This window comes from Pygocentrus nattereri, chromosome 15 (genome assembly GCF_015220715.1).
Source record: "Pygocentrus nattereri isolate fPygNat1 chromosome 15, fPygNat1.pri, whole genome shotgun sequence".
Lineage (NCBI taxonomy): Eukaryota > Metazoa > Chordata > Actinopteri > Characiformes > Serrasalmidae > Pygocentrus > Pygocentrus nattereri.
Window position 1 is genome coordinate 22,660,376 of NC_051225.1, and position 24,398 is coordinate 22,684,773.

At 39.8% G+C, this 24,398-nt stretch overlaps 1 protein-coding gene across 1 annotated transcript in view; it reads left to right on the forward strand.

Moving 5' to 3' along the window:
- The window catches only part of cntnap5l (contactin associated protein family member 5 like), a 212,117-nt gene that overhangs the window by 93,271 nt on the left and 94,448 nt on the right, over window positions 1-24,398 (forward strand). The window contains exons 4-6 of the mRNA XM_017718593.2: window positions 10,643-10,790; window positions 14,034-14,237; window positions 22,948-23,132. Of these exons, the coding sequence (XP_017574082.1) occupies window positions 10,643-10,790; window positions 14,034-14,237; window positions 22,948-23,132 (537 nt within the window). The remainder of the gene's footprint in view (window positions 1-10,642; window positions 10,791-14,033; window positions 14,238-22,947; window positions 23,133-24,398) is intronic.

Sequence of the window (24,398 nt, forward strand, 5' to 3'; positions counted from 1 at the left end):
GTCTTCTCCTGTCCACTCAGCCTCACAAATCTTTCTTTAACTCTTCAAAAAAAATCTTTAGCACTTACTTTATTTTATAAGAGAGCAGGTATATAGTATTAATTATTAGCAGTAGTATTGTTATTACTAGTAGTGGTATTGCATATTTAGCAATTAAAACTAATGTCTGGTACATACAGTATTTCTCTGTAATCTTTTGATGATATTCTGCACTGTAGAAGGTGACATACCTAAAATCCTTGCAACTGCTTGTTGAAGATTGTTGTTTTTAAGCTGTTGATGGTTTTAGAGATGTGGTGTGCCTCAGCCAATATTCTCTCTTAAAGCAATTGACAATTTTTGGAACATTTTACTTTACGTTTGTAGTCTTAAACTTCCCCTGTCCCAACTTTTTGTGAAAGTGTTGCAGGAATCACTTCAAAAGGAATTTTATTATCATCTTTGAACTTTTATTTCAATAAATTCTAAGTGAATTTATAAATCACAGCTCTCTGGTTATATTTACATTTTACCTTCTGACTGTTTTGGAAATGGATGTGTATTTGGGAGTTTTCACACAAATTAATAAGTACTATAATTCTCATCCAAAATATGTATCAGAAGTTCAGACATTAGTTACTAGTATCAAATTCTATTTGTTAATTGTACTGTGAGATAAAGTGCCATAATATTTGCTTCACTCTGAGTTTCTTGTGTGTTGATTGTAGATTGGAGGATAAGTGATTTCAAGATTGTGAACTCTCCGCATATCTCTATAACTGAACGCTCCCCATGAAGCTCAGTTAATTTATACTATTCCACAGTGTTATAGCCCAGACTTCTCTCCCTTGTTTAGTTGAGCCAGTCTGTGGCATTTCTAAATTGCTTTGCAATGAGCAAACATTACGGCAGTCATTCCCTGCACTAAAGCTATTGCAACCAGGCACAGTCTCCTGCTCTCACCCACACTTTCATTGCTCTCCCTGTCTTCTTCTTTCATCTTTCTGCCCCTCCGTCTCGTCTGCCCATGTTGTACTGGATCTCTTCAACATCATATGCTGCTTTTGTGATCTGTTCTCTTCTTTCATCCCTTCTGTAGCCTGTTTTGCCCATCCCTCATCTCATGTCTCATTACATTTAATGATGCACATAAGATGCCCACTGTCTGCTGACACTTTTCTGACTGCTGTCTCTTCTGTTCACCTTTGAGGCGCTGCTGAAATTGCACACATGTTTGTAACCCTACCCACTTTCTTGTTCTCAGCGAGGCGATTTATAACTCGGGACACTTTAATAAAACTGACAAAACTAAAGCGGCCCCACAAACGTTAGCGGTGAGAGCGGAGAGCGAACCGACACTCATCAGAAATCATTTGGTCTAATTGCATCATCGCTGTGGGATCAAGACGCAAATATCAAACAATAAACAGCTCAAACAATAAACGCTGCTCTCATAACACAAGCGCTGAAGCTTTTCTATTAATAATGTAAATGTCAATACAGGGAAGCTGAATATATCTTAAAATTTTGGATAAACAGGCACAAGGTGGCCAAATGTACAAATGTCCAAAGGTATCCAGATGCCCTTTCTAATTAGTATTGGATTCAACTGCATTAAAAGACGGATTATGGACACAAACGTCATGATTTTCACCGAAACATGGCTAAACAACGGCTGCCCGGACAACGCTATTGAGTTAGCAGGACGACACATACACCGAGCTGATAGGATAGCAGAAGACTCCGGCAAGACCAGAGGTGGAGGTTTGTGCATTTATATTAACAAAGCTTGGTGCACAAACTCTGCTACTACCGAGAGTCAATGCTCACCTAATGTGGAATTTATAATGGTCAAATGCAGACCTCATTATCTCCCAAGAGAAATAAACTGCATCATAATCACTGTAGCGTATGTACCCCCGGACGCTAATGCTAAGCTGGCTATGAAAGAACTTCATGCAGCCATTAGCAAACAACAGACCAAATACCCTGAGGCTGCTTTTATTGTTGCTGGTGACTTCAACCACTCCAACCTGAAAACAGTCCTCCCCAGATTCCACCAACATGTCTCCTGCCATACCAGAGGGGACAAGACTTTGGACCAGGTTTATTCCAACCTGCCTGGGGCATACAAAGCAACACCCCTCCCCCACATTGGACAATCTGACCATCTCTCCCTTTTCCTCACACCTCAATACTCACCACTCATCCAACGCGTGAAACCCACTGTGAGAACAATAAAAGTGTGGCCAGAGGGGACAGACGCCGTGCTCCAGGACCGGTTTAAAAACACAGATTGGAATATGTTCTCTGACACAGACTTGGATCAGTACGCCTCATCTGTACTGGACCACATCTCCACCACTATAGACAGTGTCACCACCCAGAAACAGATCACCATGTACCCCAACCAAAAGCCTTGGATGAACCGGGTTGTTCGTCTCCTGCTGAAGGCCCGCAACATCGCCTTCAGGTCGGGAGATGCACAGGCCTACAGTGCAGCCAGGGCTGAGCTGAAGAAGGGCATCAAAAAGGCCAAACACCACTACAAAGGGAAGGTAGAAGAACATTTCTCCAACTCCGATCCCCGGCGTATGTGGCAAGGACTCCAGATTATGACAGATTACAAGACCACCAACCCCTCCCCCGCCTCCTCTGATGTTTCCTTCCTCAACGAGCTCAACAATTTCTATGCTCGTTTTGAGGAAGGGAACCCAACAACTGCAACCAAGGCAGATGTGTCTGCAGACCACCAACCACTGACTCTTTCTCCCACCGACGTAGGAGTGGCGCTGGGCAGGATTAAAGCCCACAAGGCTGCGGGTCCTGATGGCATCCCTGGACGTGTTCTCAGAACATGTTCTGGTGAGCTGGCAGGAGTGCTGACGGACATATTCAACCTGTCCTTGGCCCGTGCTGTGGTACCAAGCTGCTTCAAAACCACCTCCATCGTTCCGATACCCAAAAATTCCAAACCATCACGACTGAATGACTACCGCCCGGTAGCCCTCACCCCCATCATCACAAAGTGCTTTGAGCGGTTGGTCCTAGCACAGCTCAAATCCTGTCTCCCCCCCTCCCTGGACGCCCACCAATTTGCATACCGCCAGAACAGGAGCACAGAAGATGCAGTCTCCATAGCATTGCACTCTGTCCTCTCACACCTGGACATTAAAAATACCTCCATCAGGATGCTGTTCGTAGACTTCAGTTCAGCATTCAACACAGTCATCCCCTCAAAACTCATCACAAAACTCACAGACTTGGGTATTAGTTCTCTCATGTGCAACTGGTTACTGGACTTCCTGACCAACCGACCCCAACATGTCCGGTGGGACAACCACTGCTCATCCACCATCACCATAAACACCGGTGTACCACAAGGCTGTGTGATGAGTCCCTTCCTCTACTCCCTCTTCACCCATGACTGCAAGCCTGTCGATGGTTCCAATACCATCATTAAGTTTGCGGATGACATCACGGTGCTTGGCCTCATCAAAAACAACGATGAGACAGCCTATAAGGAGGAGGTGGATCGTCTGGCTGAGTGGTGCGACACAAACAACCTTCTGCTCAACGCTGAGAAAACTAAGGAGCTCATTGTGGACTTCAGAAGGAATGCTGACCCACATCCACCCATCCACATCAAGGGGACGGCAGTGGAGCGTGTGAACAGCTTCAAGTTCCTTGGTGTCCACATCTCCAAGGATCTCACCTGGACGACCAGCTGCTCCAAGCTGGTAAAGAAGGCTCACCAGCGCCTCTTCTTTCTGAGGAGGCTGAGGATGAATCACCTGTCCTCAGACATCCTGGTGAACTTCTATCGCTGCACCATTGAGAGCATCCTGACCAACTGCATCACAGTATGGTACGGGTGCTGCTCTGCCTCAGACCGGAAGGCGCTGCAAAGGGTGGTGAAAACTGCCCAGCGCATCATCGGTGCACCACTTCCTGCCATAGAGGACATCTACAGGAAGCGGTGTCTGAAGAGGGCTGGGAAAATCATCAAAGATCCCAGTCACCCAGCACACAGACTCTTCACCCCCCTGCCCTCTGGGAGGCGCTACAGGAGCCTCCGGACTAAGACCACCAGGTACCGGAATAGCTTCTTCCCAACAGCTGTCACACTCCTGAACTCTGCCTCCTGACATCTAAATAACAATGGACTGTACACACAGACTTACACACCACTCAACACCACTTACCGGCACTTACATCTGCTGTATATACTGCCCATTATTGTATATACTGTGTAAATACTCTACCTGTTCATAAGTACATACTTATCCCCCTTCATATTTATAACCTGTTCATAGTACTTTATACCCCCTCATATTTATAACCTGTTCATAGTACTTATACCCCTCATATTTATAACCTGTACATTCTTGTTTATAACCTGTATAACCTCCTTCATGTTCATACCCCCTCATATTTTTTTAACCTGTATATACTATAATTACTGTACATTGTAAGATAAATATTTATATTGCTGCTAAGCACTTCTGGATGGATGCAAACTGCATTTCGTTGCTTTGTACCTGTGACATACGCAATGACAATAAAGTTGAATTCTATTCTATTCTATTCTATTCTAAAAGGGCCTCATTTTGTTGAAGTAAAAGAGTTTAATATAGTGTGTAAACATTGTTATAGTTTAAAGACATTCCATTAATTTCCCAACCTATAGGAAATTAAGCTGCATATTCTATTAAGTCTAAGTCTATTGTTTTTGTAATGATCATTTACATCTGGAGAAAAATGCATTTGGACACCCCTCCTAATCATAGAGTTCATATGTTTCAGCCACACCCATTGCTAACAGGTTTATAAAATCAAGCACATAAAACAGTAAAGTTGAGTGCTCTGTAGCAGCCACATACAAACCAGAGACCACCACATCACAATCCCATCCCCCAGGTACAGAAGTGTAACTTTCTCCAGCATTGGGCTATCGAGCTGTGGAACTGGAGTGTTCTCTGGAGTGATGGAGCTCCAAGGAACACCTTGGGGATGAACTGGAGTGCTGTATGTGAGCCAGCAGCCAACATCAGCACCTGATCTCTCAGCAGGTCTTCCAACCTCCACTTTCCTATTAATACCCTTGATTTCAAAAGAAATATTGGAAAAAATGGGTAGCTCGATCACTTTTGGGCATTGCCAATTTACCAGAGGTGTCAATAGAACCAAATTATTTTACTCAAGTAAAAGTACTATTACTATGGTGAAATTGTACTCAAGTATAAGTAAAATTACTTGTGTAAAAATCCACTCAAAAAAGTAAAAAGTCACTTATTTAAATGTACTTTGAGTAAAAGTTACTTAGTTACTTTTTTTTTATATAGTATGTGGTTGGCAGATACGTGTTCATCTAGGACACTTCCCAGGCAATGTATACAGGGCAATGGCATGTATAAAACATTTTTAATTTCAGATCACCTTACAAACTAAAGAGCATTAACAAATTGAATTAAACCATGAAATAAACAATGCATAAATGATTTTGGAATAATGGAAAAATGGAATAAAATAAAGATATAAAGTGTTGAAATAAATAATGAAATAAATAAATACTATTAAACTGAAATAAAGTTATACAAAATATGCTAACAAATAATCAAACATGCCAATGAGTGACCACATTGTTTTTGCAAACACTAGCAATGAATGGCTGTGGCATGGAAAAAAAGGAACTGAATTTGTAAATAAAAATTTCCCTTTGTTTCCACAGAATGAGAAAAACTCTGGTACCCTATATAACCCCTAAAAGAGGTACTGCTACAACATGCAACCAAACAAGTGTGTAGTGTATATACACTGCATGTGAGGACTGATTGACTTGAAGGGAGATGGATGGGTGAAATCAGCAAATCAGCTGTTCACACACAAAAATCCACAATGGTGGAATCTTTGTAAATTATTACTCTGTGAATTTGCTGTTCAGTTTGAGCTGATTTTCAAAGTTAGCACAGCTCAGTCTTTTTCGCTTTGCAGTGAGCACCAGTCCAGCACAGCTCAACAGGCGCTCACAGTGTTGAGTTTTAGAGACAAGTTTAGTAGGTCCATCTTGTCTGAGGCATAAGCAAGGTATCTGTCAAGCTCCCCTGTACTCTGTGTCCTTCTGGATTTCACTGAAGAAAAGAAATCATCTTCATCTGATGAATGCTGCCCGACTTGTTCCATGTCTCCCTGAGTCATTTGTTCAAGGAGAGTTTTCACATAGGCTAAACCTGTAAAAGAACAAAAACACAAAACATCCACATACTGTATTGAGTACTGTGACAAATACAGTGACTTTGTTGCAACATAATTCTTCATGGACCAAACATCACAACAACAAAAATGTATGTAGTCAAAATCATGATGCCTATGATATTGCATGAATGCAGGATGATAGGTACAGCACACAGGACTCAGAGTCATTTTTAGTCACATTCAATAATCAATCTGCTTTTTATTATACTTACAAGTTTGGGGCAGTTCTGTATTAAAGTGACAGCAAAATCTATTAGCCACTATACATTTTGATTAAGTATGGGGGGAAAAACAATAGTCTTTCCATAGTCTTTCTTAGCAATGAGTAAAGAAGTGGTCAATATGTTGACAGCAAAAACCTTTTGTTGCTATTGTTTTGCTATTATTAGTAATACTGTTACAAGCATATACAACAAGATCTTGTTTGTCTACAGCCAGAGGATTTCGATGTTACTTTTGAATCCTGCATGCCTGATGTGCACATACCTGCCTCTATGACATCAGCATTCTCAGCCCAAGTGGTCTTGAACTTTGGCAGAAGGATAGCTGCAGCTATTAGCTCAGGGTCCTCCATCATCCCACCAAAGCGTTTTTGGACACTATCCTGAACGGCTCTGATGAGTGGCAGACACCTCTTGGAGGAAGCTTCCATTCTTCTGAGCTTTGCTTGTAGCTGGAAGATCACAGGAAGTAGCCATCCCATGTATGCATTTGTCTCAGACTGAAGGATGTTTAAAGCCTTCACCACAGGCTTCGTGGCAATACAATACTCGTTCAAGAAGGCAATTTCAGCAGGACTCAGCCTGTACAGCACACAGTAAATGTTAAGATATGTTTGCAGGAATCCTATGACAATTTCCAGTAAGTAAAAGAGACTTTTGAATGCTTTATTCATTAAGACTAATACAAGGCAGGAAATTAACACCCATCACCAACCAAAAGCAAGTGATTTTGTTTAGAAGCCAGTAAAATAGTTTAGCCAACTACCATATTTAGCATTTGATTTTAATGAGGCTGGTAAAAAGAATAGCAAGTACCGTAGAATTCAGTAATGTACCACACTGGGGGTTGAACCAGCAACCTTCCGGTCACAAGGCCAGTTCCCTAACCTCCAGCCCACAACTGCAACCCCCCTTTCCCCCAGCAGCAGATCATCTTTCCAATGTTTCTTCATCTATCCAATGAGCAGTGACACCAATATAACTTCTGTGGTGAATTATTCAGCAATCAATGGTGGTGGCAGCATAGGTAACTGTTCTAAGATGTGATATTAAATTTACCTTTAGAGTTGCAGCTTCCTGTATTTTAATTTGAAGTGTGGGTCTAGAAAGGACCTTGCGTAGAGGATTCAGTGTTGGCAAAATGCAGGTTCTTCAACAACAGAAAATGGATGAAGACTCTCACAATTAAAGCAGATCATAAGCTTGTCAACTCTCTGCTGTGGCACACGTCTGGAAACACTAACTTCAATCAATACAGATATCTTTGTTTGCTTGTTATGGACATTTGCTGGTCCAGGGTTTGCTTTTGTGCTGCTACAAGGCCACTGTAGGCCTTCAGCTTAAAAGGATGTTTTCTTCTGTAAACAAAACATTTCCATCAGTGTGAATGAATATAAGCAATGTACTTTTTTCATATATTCATAGAAAACTTAGTATTCCATCCATCCATTTTCTAAGCTGCTTCTCCCTCAGGGTTGCAGGGAAACTTAGTATTGATTTTTGATAAGATGTACACAGATGTTCTACTTCATACTCATACTGCTGTGGTCCATGCTGCTGTTATCTATCCTCCCCTTTATGCACCTTCTATTTATTGTTTATTGGTTGTCACTTTGGGAGTTAACTGGATTGTGAGTACAATGTTTCATTCCACCTCATGTACCACATGTGATGTGAATGACAATAAAGCCCTATCTTATCTTATTTCTTATCTTATCTTATAAAGCACATTCCTTGTTTACAGATAAAAAAATATCACACTGTTTGAAAAGATACACATTAAGTAATAGTATTTACATTACAAACAACTGATACCATCTGATTTTCATATTGTACTTTTTTGTAAAACATGGTACATTAAGGGGGCACATATAACTTTCATTTTGGCTTATCATACATTTCTGCCTGAAAGATATTGAGCAACATTATATAACCTCATATAACAGGAGGTCAAGCTGACGGATTTTTGTACCATGTCATCTTTAGAACAGAAACAAAAACAAAAGAATTACAATGAATTACTTTTGCTACTTTAAGTAAAAACATAACATGATTCGCTATAACATCAAATATTAGGTCAAACAAAACGTTGATTCCTATCATCTGTACTCTTTCACAGCACAACAATCTCTGTCAGGTCTGAAATCACACAAACATTAGCATTAACCAAGCGAGAACCGTAGCTGATGTGTCTGGCATGGATGTAGCTTAAAAAAACAAAACATTAGCTTTTGCTAGAACACCAAGTTTCTGCCAAGTTTTGCTACCAATACCCTGTGAGATCAGCCAAATTACTTACTCAAAGCCCATTACTACAGATAAATCTGAAATTCGGTGGCTACAGATAATTAGCTAATTGTCTTGCACATGCTTGCGCAGGTTGAATGCAGAGTTCTTGTACGCGGCCATCTCTGCATTTCTGGGTAAACAAAGCCAACACTGCATAATGATGCTGCTCTTTCTTTGCTTTCTTGCTCTTGAAGTTGAAATGGTCCCTTAAATGTGGCCAAGGATTTTCTTCAACTTGAGCCTCAGCTGAACGTGATTCAGAGTCATTTAGGTCTGCATTTAGTTCTTGTGTCTCTATTTTTAAAACCTCCAGTTCACTTCTGTAGCATTTCATTTTACCCGCCTGACATGGAATGAGGGTCCAGCTTGCTGTCTCACCGTAGGAGATCATGTCAGTTCCCGGCGCGTAGTTCATGGAGAGTTTTTTAAATAAAAATAAAAAACAGAGGCAAATCGAATTGTGACAAAATACAATACCTCACAATAAAAATACTTAAGTAAAAGTAAAACTGCAGTTTTTAAAAAATACTCAAAAAAGTATAAATCCACAAAAAAATATACTTTGTTACAGTAACGAGAATAATTGTAATTCGTTTTTTCCATCCCTGCATTTTACACAGCTATATCCACGATGTACACCTTGTACACCTACTGGTCATAATAAAATCACTGGTTCTAAAATCTGATTGGATGGTTCTGTTTAGCAAACTGTTCTCATTGCAGCAGTGACATTGAGGTAGTTCCAAGCAATGCTATTGTGACTGATGCGCTTGTATCAGCACAATATTACTAGTAATGATACTACCATGTCAGTGCATAAGTCAGGGACCACCCTTCATGTATTTCATTTCTACTCATAATGGTCAGTTACTTGCTTTTCAGTATCATAAAGAAGAGAAAGCGTACCATCCAAAGAAAAAATCTCCAAAGTAGTAACTTTACAGGAGAAGGCCAAAACCTTCTTACTGTTTATTGTAAGTTAAGGTAAAGAGATTTTATTCAAAGTGAGTTTGGAGCATTTCTTTTGGTCCATTCATCATAAAATGTTACACAAGTTAAAGGATAGTTGGTTTTGTTAACATGAGGTAGAAAAATAAAAAATGACAAAAATAGTGATACAAGACTTTCTTTGGACAGCGGCGATATATTCAACCAAAAAATTACACAAAAGCATCAACAAGTAATACAATTTCACATTTTCAGTATTAATTGTGTTCATGCTGTGCTTTCATTAAAGTTCACATCCTTTTAGGAGCCCTTTTTTCTTAGTTTTTCAAAGAAATCTCTGGTCTTAGATGTTCAGTCTTAGAAGTTGGTTGCATTTTCTGCTTCTCACTATCCAAGTAATCCCGAACACATTCAATTCTTCTCTTCTTTTCTCAGCAGCAGCTTCTTAGAAGCTACACATCTTTTCAGACTCTCACAGTTAAAGGATGGAGGAAAACACCTGTGGATTTTTTTCAGATCTGAAGTAAGAGTGGAGCTAGATTTTTCTCCTAGCTCTCAAAGATGAAAACTCTATGTGCTGTTTATTTGATTGGTGACAGTGTTGGTGGTCTACCAGGTCTTGCACGAGTGTTAGGAGTCTCATTTTCTCTCTATATCTCTTAAGAACTAAATTCTGGTTTTGGAAACTTCAGTGGACTTCTTCCCTCTTTATGCAAACAGTTTATAACCAATGTGTTCAGAAATATCTCCTGAAAAGGAAAAATTGGACTTTGAGTGGAAATTAAATATGAAAGATGGCCTTTGACTTTTACACAGTGTTGTGAATTGTAGGTGTACCTGATTAAATGGCTAATGAGTATAAGTACAAGGAAGGTACCAAGAGCAGTGTATTTGTTTGATGTTCTATATATTATATATTGCATATACTTTGTGTGTGTGTTTGTGTGTAGACATTTCCAGGTAACACAGACACAGACTCAGTGGTCCAGCACAAGCTTCTGCACTCCATCAGGACCAGATACCTCCGGCTAGTGCCTCTAGAAGGAAGCCCGAGTGGAGGCATGGGGCTCAGGCTGGAAATATATGGCTGCACTTACAGTAAGGATACATCCACACATACAACACATTAATGATTGACTGCATGTATATGCATGTGTGCTTTTCAAAGAGGACTATTAAAATAATATCTTGTTCCTTCGTGCATTCGAGCATTCTCTGCTTTTCAAGTTTTTTTTCCTCTTTCTCAATATAGCTCTCAAGGTGTCTGAAATTCTTTGTAGCTGATGGGGATTTAATGTGACCTTATGCTCCCTCTACAATTCTGAAGAGTCTCTTGACTCATCTAAGCTCAGATTCTTTCTTTCTAACTAAGCCAGCCATGACAGTCACTGAAGATTAAAATTACTGACAAGGTCATTCATATTTGACAGAGGGTGAATCTTACTGATTACCCACCACTCTACGTATTTGACCTGCAGTGTGCCATGCACTTGTTGACCCTGCCTTAAAAGAGCATCCACCCTATTGTAGGATGTAGGTGACATGGTCCAGCTGCTCATGCACCACTTCTGAGGCTACATTCAAGGACTTACTGTGAATCACATTCATAAGGCTTTATTAATGTATTTATATAGGCCTTATATTGCATACATAATACCTTACAAGTAGTTACATGCATAACAGTTGAAAGAGTATATAAGTATATAACATCATGTTTCATAACGCATTATAATGTCTGCTCATAAAAACATTGTAAACATGTATGATTTAATACACTATAGCATACTATATGTCAAAGATATTGGCCCAGGCCCAGCAGCTGTGGGAGGCATGAGAAACGATATAGAGTGAGCAAATAATGCTACGTTTTTATGTTTGCATTGAAAAGGCCATCTTTCCAATGGAATATCCAGTTTGCCATTGTCCATTTACTGCCATGTGAATACAGCATAAGGGCTGATTTTTGGTGCCCTGCTTTAAAATCTTTATAAAAAAATTTACATGTAAATATGAATTTGATAGAGTTTGTATATTTTTACCTAACTGAAAACTAAGCTAGGCTAACAGCTATTACAGGTGCTAGACTGTCAGCAGTTAGCAGCCAAAGCTAAATCATTAGCACAGAGGACTGCTTTATATTAGCTAGTAGATAACAGCAGTAAATGACAACTCCCTTGTTCAGAAATATAGTAAATGTGCAATGGCTTTAAGCTAGCTTTGCTGACTCACATCTGAGTGTGTATGACAGACCTCTTGCTTTTAGTTTTCGACGAATTTGAGTGCTTCACTTCATGCTCTGAGATTTCTCTCAGTTTTATATAATATTGAATACACTAAAGTGGTATGTCCTGTATTAGTTAATGTGATTATCTGACTTGTAAACCTGTAAACAGTACTTACAATGTTCTTTAAGGTATTATTTACTGAGCTGAGATTTCCACATTTAAACATTTAAAAGACCTTAAAGAAACTCGTTTTATTTAAATCCAATAGTGAACTGGTATAAAGCTCTATAAAGTGCCATGTGTACCTTACAACATTATTGCGTACAGTGTTTTTTTTTTTTAACTGATAGTATAATGTGTTATGGAAAATGACCTTATGACATAAACTCTTGCTATATGAATTATTTTGCATCCAATTATCTGTTAACAAGCTTATTTCTGGAAAGTATCCAATATAACACACTTTAAATGTATTTTTAAAGGATTATAACTACAGCATTCAGAGAAGGACATGTATGAGGATAGTGAGACAGTGGTGAGGTGTGCAGTTGGAGTGACAAATGGTTTCAAGGTGAAGGTTGGGTTACATCAGGGATCAGCTTTGAGCCCCTTCTTGTTTGCAATGGTGATGGACAGGTTGACAGATGAGGTCAGGCAGGAGGCTCCATGGACCATGATGTTTGCAGATGACATTGTAATCTGTGGTGAGAGTAGAGAGCAGGTGGAAGAGAATCTGGAGAGGTGGAGGTTTGCACTGGAGAGGAGAGGACTGAAGGTCAGTAGAGATAAGACGGAATACATGTGTGTGAATGAGAGGGAGGCAGGTGGAAAGGTGAAGATGCAAGGAGTAGAGGTCGTAAAGGTGGATGACTTCAAATATCTAGGGTCAACCATCTAGAGCAATGGACAGTGTAGAAAAGAGGTGAGGAAGAGGGTGCAGGCAGGATGGAGTGGGTGGAGACAGGTGTCAGGGCTGATGTGTGACAGAAGGATAGCAGCAAGAGTGAAAGGGAAGGTTTACAAGACAGTAGTGTGTCCTGCTATGATGTATGGCTTGGAGACTGTGGCTCTGTCTAAAAGACAGGAGGCTGAGCTAGAGGTGGTGGAGATGAAGATGCTGAGATTTTTGTTGGGAGTGACAAGGATGGACAAGATTAGAAATGAGCAGATCAGAGGGACAGTGAAGGTGGAGCAGTTTGGAGATAAAGCCAGAGAGGCCAGGTTGAGATGGTTTGGACATGTGTTGAGGAGGAATAGTGGATATATTGGGCAAAGAATGTTGGAGATGGAGCTGCCAGGTAGAAGGAGAAGAGGTAGACCTCAGAGAAGGTTTATGGATGTAGTGAAGGTGGACATGGAGATGGTTGGTGTGAAATTAGAGGAGGCAATGGATAGGGCAAGATGGAGGCAGATGATCCGCTGTGGTGACCCCTAAAGGGAGCAGCTGAAAGAAGAAGAACTACAGCATTCATAGGAAGAGTTACTTTTTTGTATCTATCAAAAACACGACTTTCCATTGATTTTTATGAAAACTATGCATTAGAGACAAACACCAACTTTATGTAAAAAGAGGGTTTATTATGACTTCAATATGGAGAAGTCATATTGTTAGTAACATTCTTTACATTTTCCTCATTTATACAGAATGTATAATGATATGACAGTAACTAGTGATTTAAAGGTTAAAATTATAATTAGGCCAAAAATCAAAGTTACAGAGTTTTTCCTTCACCCCCGATGTAGACAATCAACCAAGACATGTTCAGTGTCTGAAGTTTGCTTCTTTTGTTTTGTACGGGAGCTGAAAGACTAATGAGTAGCGGAATAATGGAAGCTGATAGCTGCTCATTAGTATCAGCTCCAGTTCCAAACTGCTTTGACTGGGAGAGGGGTAATGAAATGTAATGGCTGGGCATGTCTTTATTCAGAATATGAAAGGCCAGGTCGGCATAGTGCACCAACTTTACAATTCCTTGGGAGTAACTTGTGGCCATAAGCTTAACTACAGAAGAAAACTTCAGTCACCAAGCAAGTCTTGGCTGATCGACTACATCTGGGGTGAAGGGAAAAATGTGTTTTATTTTTGACCGATCCTTTGCTTTAATGTGCTCCTCAGAGTCGGATGTGGCGGATTTCGATGGCCGCAGTGCTCTGCTGTACCGATTCAACCAGAAGTCCACCAGCACAGTGAAGAACGTGATCTCACTGCGCTTCCGCAGCAGGCAGGCAGAGGGTGTGCTGGTTCATGGCGAGGGACAAAGAGGAGATTACATCACTCTGGAGCTCCAGAGAGGCCGACTCGCACTGCATCTCAACCTGGGTACGAAGAGAAAGTAAAGGAGACAGAGAGATAAACATTGCACTTTTCTCTCACAGAGGTATCGCATGATATAGAAGCGCCAGAAAAAGAACGTACGTCCAGTCCAAACCTTCTTTAATATTGTGTCTTGGTGATAGCATCACTTAGATGTGTTGAACCACCAAACAGGAGCAGCTCTGATATTAGGCAATAGTGCTTTTTTCAGCAGATACAAAATATGACAAGTATATTCTGACATTTATGGTGAATGCCATCGTGATTATTATAAAGCGGGTGAAATGTTAAAGTGGCATTCTAGCCTAGAACTAGCATTTTTTCTAGTGTTATGCTGAGCAATTTCTTGAGAAACTTGCGACTGTAGGCTAAAGCACAGCATTGCATCCCTTGTTGTCATCAGATTAACAGATTAAAAACTTTGTGTACTTCATGTCTTCATCTGTCACTGTATGTCACCATTTGGTGACTTAGAAATCCTGACTGCTAGCATAGTCCCTGACGCAGAGGACAATGAATACAGATATGATATTTAGCTTCCTACCAGAAACACTTTCTGCATTTATAAGCCTGCTGAAAACAGCCTACCCTCAGGTATTCACCTCAAAGCAGAGTTTTTCAAAAGTCCCTCCCACTTTCATGATGCATGATCAAAAATGTTGTGAGTTTTCCTAATATTTAAACCAGAAAATGCTCCTCTAGAGATGACTGCAGCACCACTGCAGGATGAGAATAGGCAAGTTTACAACAGATGTAGTGATGGTTTAACTTGAATAGTATTAACATTGCAGCTGTCGTGTTATTAATTGTTAGGCCTTTGATGGATAAAAAGGTCTGGAATGATATGGACAAGTTAGGGTTAGGGAGTTTATCTTGCAATATATAAAACATTTCACAAGCACAATCCCACCATTTGCCTTAGGTCCCTAGATAGTTCTCGCCCAACTGGTGGAAATTATACACTGTGTTACAACTTTTAAACCAACTTCATAAAGAAGCCCTTACAGTACTGGAGAGTGACTGGGTGGTCTATAAGACAAAATCCAAAGCAATATACTAAGAAGATCACACATGTAGTCACAGTTCAATTGAAATAACCCAGAACAAAATAATGCTACTTACTGGTTAACCATGTTTAAAAATGGTTTCAATCCAGAAAAGCTTTTTGTTTGTTTTCTACAACATTTTATGAAAGATATTTTTCTGTTCCATTTCTAATCCCTGTTTACAGCAACTATAGTGTGAAGAATATTTGTGAAGAGCTTGGATTTCCACAGCATAAACTGCATGTGCTGTTGCTTAAGGTGAAGTGTAGACATCTAGATATTTTGTGGCCAGACTTAACTGCTTAACTGCAAGTGGCCAGTAGCACTGGCATTAAAATAGACTGAAGGACTAGATTACTGTAGCAGGGTAATGATGACAAGCTCACCGAGACTGAAAAATCAAACAATAATTGCTTTACACACAAGCATTCTATATGCCAGATCCAGTCTTTTTTAATCTTGCCAAGATTCAACTCAGATTCCTAGTTGGAGTTGAAAATTTGCTATTTTTGGATAGACTCACTATCACTACTGCAAACAGGTTTCAGTGCAGCAGTGCTCACAAAGCACATGCTTAAGTGTATTTTAAACTCACTTTCAAAAAAAAGCATTGCAGAAGAGTTTTGATGATTTACTGGTCGTGCTATGCATTTCTATAATTATATAACCTTGCCGAATATGTGCTGTTGATAATTTATGCTCCGTAGTTTGCTTCAGATACAAGCTACCCAATTTTGACCTCAGTTAGCCTAATACAAAAGGCGCAGAGAGCCACCAACACAAGCTTAGCCTCACAATGATTCTGACTACTTTGGGTATCTGAGTATCTACAAGTGAAAAGAGTTCTTTGGCTGTAAATAACTTAAGGCTGGAAGCTTAGTCTTTTTGGTGCTAGCTGTAGAGGCTTAAAAAAATCAGTTACACAATTTGCAACAAACAAAGGAATATATATGAAAACATGCTTCATTTTTCAAAAAACAAACAAGGGAAAGGATTTCATACTGGACGACTAGATAAATGTGAGCTAACTAGTTACAGCTAAGTGATACAACACTAGATGAGGACTAGAGGGTATTTTATCCTCAGTGGATAATGTGTAACGTGTGACCAGAAAGCAGACGCTCGTGGATAGAAACCACAAGTGAAACTTTACTAGTAGAGTCAGGAATGTTCAGCATAGTCAGGAAACAGGCATGGGTCAGTTCTGGTAAGCACAGTAGAATAAGAATGGCAACCATAATGGACAAGAGCAAATCCAAGCGAAGTCCATAAAACAAGCGATGGGTCAAAAACATGAATCCAAATAAACCAGGCAAAACAACAAAAGAGCAAATCCAAATACAGAGTCAAAGAAGAAACAGGCAGGTCATAAACACAGTAAACAGCATAAATTAAGACTCAGTAGTTTCACAGGGAAAGCGATACCTCACAACTAGTACTTGCTAAAGCCTGGGCTTATATACTAATCTAACAAGTCATATGACAAATACACAGCTGATCGTTTAGTACTCAGGTGAACTTGAACAGTGATAGGAGGACGAGGATTGTGCCGGAGTCATGTGACTTTGCTGTAGCATCTGGGTAATGTAGAGTATGATTGCAAGTGCGAGGGAAGTAGCTCAGCCTCTTGATTCCCCAGTGGATTCTGGGGAATGCAGTTCTTGTCTGTCTAAGGACTGGCAGAATGCGTGACAATATGTTTCTATGACAAACTATTTCCTATGTTTCTGGATCGAACTAATACTAGCTAGAGCAGTTGGACTGGTTAGTGTTAAAGCTGTGCTGTCTCTGCCTTCTCAGTCACATAGTTAAGAGCATACTTGGCAATGTGTACATTTTCAGTCAGGCACACTGTGGTATACCTGTCCATAAATATAAGGAAAACCTTAACAAATGTGTTAAAAAATAAAAGCAGCGTTTTCTTGTTTGCCTCTATATGTTCTTCTTTCTTCTTTGCTGAAACAAAATTAGTACCTGAATAGCAGCTCCAGTATTTAAATATTTACACCTTGAATGGTTAACTGAGTAATTATGTATGTATATCCTTACTTGTCACATAATCTCAGTGTAACCATTTTCTTATCATATCAATGCTGTGATTCCTGGCAATGTAAGCAAGGCCAATTTGAGCTTCTTCTATCTGTATCTTTAAAAAATATATATTTTAAAACACCTTTTCATTTGTCAGTACCAAAGGAATGAGAAAAAGAATCAGAAATCATGAAGTGTTACCATTTCATTTATACATGCAAGAAAATGCTAATTAAAAAAAACACTTACAATAACAATTAACACACATAACATCATCATTTCTTCTGGATTTATGATCTGATCATGTTTTCATGTAGTCTGCTATTTCCCTACAGTGTTCTGCCAATGTCTTACAATCAATTTTGCATGATGGACTGTTGGAGAGCTGTCAAATCTGTCAAAGTTGTAGTCATGTCGACATTTGGAACATGTCTTGGTTAATCGAGGTTCTGAACACCACCTAATTTTAACCAAAACAGCACCAGAGATACACAGATGTAGTGAGAAGTAAAGCATCCCACGTGTAGTTTAGCTGTAAAAGATTGTACTGATATGATCGGTTAAAAAAAACTTGGACTGTGCATTTAGTTGGAACTTATTTCACTTCTACTGGTTTTTCTTTTGATTGGCTCGGGCTTAAATCATTATAAAAAGTAAAATATCAAAAAACAACAACTTCATAAAGGACCTTATAAGAGACAGTATCGGAGAGCGACTGGGTGGTCTGCGAGACAAATGTTAAAGCCATGTACTGGGAAAATCAGTCATGTAGTCTGAGTTTTATGAAAATTAACCAGAACACAATAATGCTACTTACAGGTTAGCCATGTTTAACTATGACTGTTGGAGATGGAGATTCATTAATGCATCAACAGAAATGCTCAAATAAAAGTGTGATTCCATCATTTTTTACAGATTTCCTCCTGTTTCGGAGGTCCCTCAGTTGAGCTCTGCCATATGTTCTTTTCTTCAGCAGCATTGATGGAACAATTTCAATAAAATATGTGATTGATTTTCAAAACAGAATCAACTTGAGTTTTGTCTTCATAGATGAGCAAGCTAGCTAACATTTATTAAAGAGTTTTATTTATGCTAATTATGACCGTTGTACATGGATCTGTTTAGGGATGTATTAATACTATTTTTTTCAGACCAAATATAGGTTGGTGGTATTTGCCAATACTGATATAATGTGTAACTTACCTAGAATTAAGATGTTAGTGCAAATGAGTGTGATGTACAAATAAATTGTTACAATCTAGCTGATTTTAACTGAAGTACATTAGCTACATACGTTATGTTAGTAACCTTGGATCAAATCGTGGCATTGTGGCAGAGAAAGGTTTTGGTGCATAAAAGAAAAGTAAAGTACCTTTCAAAGGTTTGATCCCTTCTCCTCATCTGTCTCTTTCAACATCAGTCTCTGTAGCACAGTGACAGCAGAAATCATATCCAAGGCTAAGGTAACCCAGGAGCTGAGTTTAGCCTCCTGCTGAAGTGATTTGTTTGGTTGATTGAGTTGTAATTGAATGTCCTCTAAAGTCAGGCATTCAATGTGCGTTTTCCGAAAATCTTGTTCTTTGGTGACGACTCACACTGTGTATTTGAATAGACCATCATGCATGGACAAAGCCTATGATTTATATGCTTATACTCTCTGAAAATGCTCTGTCTGATTGCTGCAACATTAGTGCTCACACTGCATGTGAAACATAACCCCTACAGATGACTCTGTCTATAGACAATGTCGAATAAAGCCGTCTCATTCAAAAGAGCATGTTGTGCACCAGAAGGCCATGCTGAGAAACTGAGTTACATCAGCTTTGCTAACTTGTGCCACACTGTGCACTGAAACTAAAAGCAGGTGGTGATGTACATGGTAGGACAATATGGTCTCTCTACAGCCTTTTTTCACAAAAAGAATAAAAAAAATCAACATATTAATGTTTATACCTCAAAATGTTATTAATTCAAAAAGAGTAAAGTTGGCAAGTGTGATGACTTTCTTGCATCTGTTTTGTTAGCCTCCGTGTTCACGTGCGGTGTTTCCCAGGCAAACATGAGGCAAACGTGAGGCAACATACACTAAACTTACATCACATGGTATCAAAAGGTAATGGATGTTGCAGTCAGTGCATTTTTAGAAGTGCAAGTAAAGATGAATGAACAAGGTACTGGACAGATACTGAATTCTCAGTTTTGCCTTATGTTGATACGAAGAACTTTGCAGTTGTTCAGTCCTTTTATATCTCAGCTCAACTCCTCTTTTGCGCATCATTGCTCACTAGCAGCTCAACACAGAGTCATAACATTTCACACATACCGAGCAACAACATCATTTTTTAGAGTTCCGGAGAAAAAATATATTATGCCATTTTATTTGTTAAAAACATCCAAGACAATTTCCATTCTGCAGGCGCAGTGGATAGAGAAAGAGAGTGAAAGTGAGTCTGAGAGACAGAGGGAAGGAGGGGGAGAGGGAGACAGACAGTGATAAGGAGAGAGGGCCAGGGAAAGAGAGAGAGAGGGCCAGGGAAAGAGAGAGAGATTGGATGGCAGATAAGTGTGAATAAGAGGGGATTGGATTTTTGCAGAGGAATTGAAATTGGAGAAGTGAGTGATGGTGAGAGAGTGAATGAGAGGGATTAAGGGGGAGCGGAGTGAACGAGTGAAGAGGACAGAGTGCTGAGTTGAGGAGCTTGAGGGGGATGTTTACAGTGACACTGGGTTCAAGTGCTCACACACAGGCTTTCACATTTACCTCCAATGCTACCCAGAAAGGTGTTGCTATAGCGACACGTTCTTTCATACACACACACACACACGCACGTTAAGATGCTGTCACAAGCTTTCAGCACAAAACCTCGTCTTTAGTTTTACCCTTTCAGACATTGAAACTGTACACACAAACATAAAGCTTCTGTAGCATGTCATGCGCTACCCCAGGCACAAGGAGGATGCTGGAGGCAGGGTTTAAGTTTGCAGCAGCCATGTTTTAATTTGCAAACCAAATAAACACAAGCAAAACAAACCAATGAAAACCAGTCCTATGTTACGCTGGCTTCCAACTAGCTAGACCTTTCAGTCTTTTTCTCACTAACTTCAATCAGTCTCTTGTTCCTGCTGCTCCTTCCCCTCTCACTCTGTTCCCATGGCCAGATCAACCTCAGATGAGCATCCGAGCCGAGAGGGAGTGAGAGCTCGCTATTCCACCTCCTCAGAGTTTGTGCTGTATGCTCCGTCCCCCACCCACTAGCAGCTCTCTCCACACTGTCCTCGCCGGGGTTCGCTGCCACTCAATGTTCGGGCACCGCCTTCCAGCAGGCTCTCACAGCCACTGTCAGGGCCTGGGGGCTGGGCGCACACTACAGCTTCTATTTCCTTTCTTTCTTTTTTTTTTGGTGTGAGGACACATATATTAGATGATAGAGCAAAAAGAGGGTACAGCGCAATGAGTTTTGGCTATGAAAAGTATTCAAAATCCTAGAGCCATATAATAACGTTATACAAACAACGTTCAACAAGACTGGTATAACAAAAAACACAAACTGGGGATGAATGAGGTTAAAAGCCGCTATCACTATCAGTGCTGTATAAGATGTACTGTGAACCGGCTGTGACTTCAGACTGTAAAGAGAGTGATTTTTTGCCTGAACTCAACAAGCAGCTCCTCTGTCTGAGTGCATGCATGTGTCTTCACCTTTCTTCTCTCTCCTCTCACTCTCTCTTTGGCTGTTGCCTTAATCTCTTATTAAAAACTGCTGACCAAGTCACACTACAGCACTCTTGAAAGTTCTGAGTCATAAAAATCAAAGATGTTTGAAAATATTGGAAGGCTTCAAGGTGTGAAATACAGGCAGTCCTAGGGTTGTCCAGGATTTCCTAATTAACCTCTTGGACCCCCTGAATGTCTCTAAATCAAAGTCTGGGTGGGGGAGGGGGTCTCTGAAAATGAACTCAATTGTGATGCTGTGCTGTCTGAAATATATAGGCTCAGATACAAATTCAGCAAAAGGTCACTGCTTAGCTGCTTCAACCACAATCAATCTTTGGTGTTCTTTACTAACTAGTGATGCAGCACTGGCTTGCCTTAGGACAGTCTGTTTCAAATCGGTTCTTCATAGCCTGTAACTGTAACTGTGCCTGGGATACCTCTGAAGAGCTTTAAACTATACTGTAGCATGTCTGTAAATCTGAAATCTCATGTAGTTTCCCAAGAGTTTGATGGAAAGAGTAAAAGTAGTACTCAAATAGAAGACAAAAGAGAAGATCTCAATGAAGAGTGGATTACCAAACTGGAAAAGAACATTTCCAGAAGAATTGTTAAACCAGCTGGTTGCCAAAAATAGAATGCTGCCAAAAATTGGGTTGCCATTGAATTTAGCATTTGCATTGATATTGTGAGTGAGTGGGCAGTCAGCCATTGCTGGAGAAACAGCCAACATGGGACTACTTGAATACCAAGGAGGTTTGCACACTGGAGGGCTTCTAATCACGTCAGCGATTAAAGTTAAAGTTTGACTCATTTCCTCTCTCACGCCAGATCGTTTGCATTGTCAATCACTTCCATTTGAGCACCCAACCTGGAAAATCACTTAAGATTGCAAACATTTGTCAGAAGGGGCAAAATGGGGTCAAAATTGGGTTTAAAATTTGCATCATGTAATCACGGCATTCCTGACTGAATGAACATGCTGCACAGGATCTTTTTCAGAAGATTACTTATAAGAAAGAGGATTGTGGAATTTCTAAGACTTGAATTCAAAAAATGATTGAAAGAACGAAGACCTAGTAGACCACCAAAACAATCACGATCAGAAAAACAGCAGGCTTTCATCTTTATAAGAGAGGAGAAAATCAAGCTCCTCTCACACTTCCGTGAAGAAAAAGAAAAACTTGTGTTCATGTCCATCCCTCCGCTGTGAGAGGACAACACATAAAACAATGTGTATTTGTCAAGAAGCTGTTAAGAAAAAAAGAAAATTTGCATATCAAACAAAGAAGCTGCTGGTGTTCTCAGAGCAATGAGCACCTCAGAGCCCAGATCTCAACATCATTGAATGTTTTTGGTGTTACGTGGATCGCGACCAACCAACTTCTAAGACTTGACATGGAAAAATATCCTTGCTATTTGCAATGAAAGAAAAATAAGCTGTAATAAAAAAGGAGAGAGACACTAAAAAATTATGATATATTTAGTTGGTGTGGCTTCAGTGTAATTTTCTGTTAAATAATATTTAGTGCTAGACACTGAAAAATTTATGTTTTGCCTGGAAATTAAATAAATTTAATAAAAAAGTTTTTTTAGCACACAACAATATGTGCAACTTCATTTTTCTTAAAAAAAACATTACAGATGGCTCCTCACGTAGCAGCTTGAGAGTAAGCCAAAGACTAGAGAGTGAAGGAGAGATTAAGATTTGCAACAAGGCAAACATGGACTATTTTGATGACTGTAGAATATAAATTACACTAAAAAAGCAGTTGTTGGTTACTGAATATTGCGTTTTGGTTATTAAGTAGTCCACATTTTTGACTGATACTGTAATTCAGCTGGTGTTTTTTTTTTTTCCCAACAGCCAGGAGATTGAGATTCTCTGCCCCTACATTTACCTCTCTCTGTCTTTCTCTCTGCACAGATGATGCTAAGCCCCAGTCCAGCGGCAGGCACACCTCCGTAATGTCGGGCAGCCTCCTAGACGACCACCTATGGCACTCTGTTCTCATAGAGCGTTTCAACAAGCAGGTGAACTTCACAGTGGACAGAGACACCCAGCACTTTCGTACACAGGGTCAGGAGGACTCTCTGGAGGTGGACTATGAGGTGAGAGCCACAATTATTTTACATCTTATGTTACAAAATTTTTTGTAATGAAATATTAAACATAATTAGATGCTATTATATGGTTTTTATTCAGTTTAACCAAGATATCTGTGAAAGTTTTCTTTACTAGTTCTTTAATTTAAGTAAAATAAAAACACTGAAGCTATTTTTGGATTAGGCCTGATCAACACTGAAACTTTCTCCAGATTAGGCCAGATCAACACTGAAACTTTCTCAGGATTAGGCCTGATCATCAATGAAACTTTCTCCAGATTAGGCCTGTTCAACACTGAAACTTTCTCAGGATTAGGCCTGATCAGCAATGAAACTTCCTCAGGATTAGACCTGATCAACACTGAAACTTTCTCAGGATTAGGCCTGATCAGCAATGAAACTTCCTCAGGATTAGGCCTGATCAGCAATGAAACTTCCTCAGGATTAGGCCTGATCAACACTGAAACTTTCTCAGGATTAGGCCTGATCATCAATGAAACTTTCTCCAGATTAGGCCTGTTCAACAATGAAACTTTCTCAGGATTAGGCCTGATCATCAATGAAACTTTCTCCAGATTAGGCCTGTTCAACAATGAAACTTTCTCAGGATTAGGCCTGATCAGCAATGAAACTTCCTCAGGATTAGGCCTGATCAACACTGAAACTTTCTCAGGATTAGGCCTGATCAGCAATGAAACTTTCTCAGGATTAGGCCTGATCAACACTGAAACTTTCTCAGGATTAGGCCTGTTCAACACTGAAACTTTCTCCAGATTAGGCCTGATCAACACTGAAACTTTCTCAGGTTTAGGCCAGATCAATACTGAAACTTTCTCAGGATTAGGCTTGATCAACACTGAAACTTTCTCAGATTAGGCCAGATCAATATTGAAACTTTCTCAGGATTAGGCCTGATCAACACTGAAACTTTCTCAGGATTAGGCCAGATCAACACTGAAATTTTCTCAGTATTAGGCCATCTTAACACTAAAACTTTCTCAGGATTAGGCCAGATCAACACTGAGACTTTCTGAGGATTAGGTCAGATCAATACTGAAACTTTCTGAAGATTATGCCTGATCAACACTGAAACTTTTCTAGGATTAGGTCAGAGCAACATTGAAACTTTCTCAGGATTAGGCCAGATCAACATTGAAACTTTCTGAGGATTAGGCCTGATCAACACTGAAACTTTTTTAGGATTTGGCCAGATCAACACAGAAACTTTCTCAGGATTAGGCCAGATCAACACAAACTTTCTCAGGATTAGGC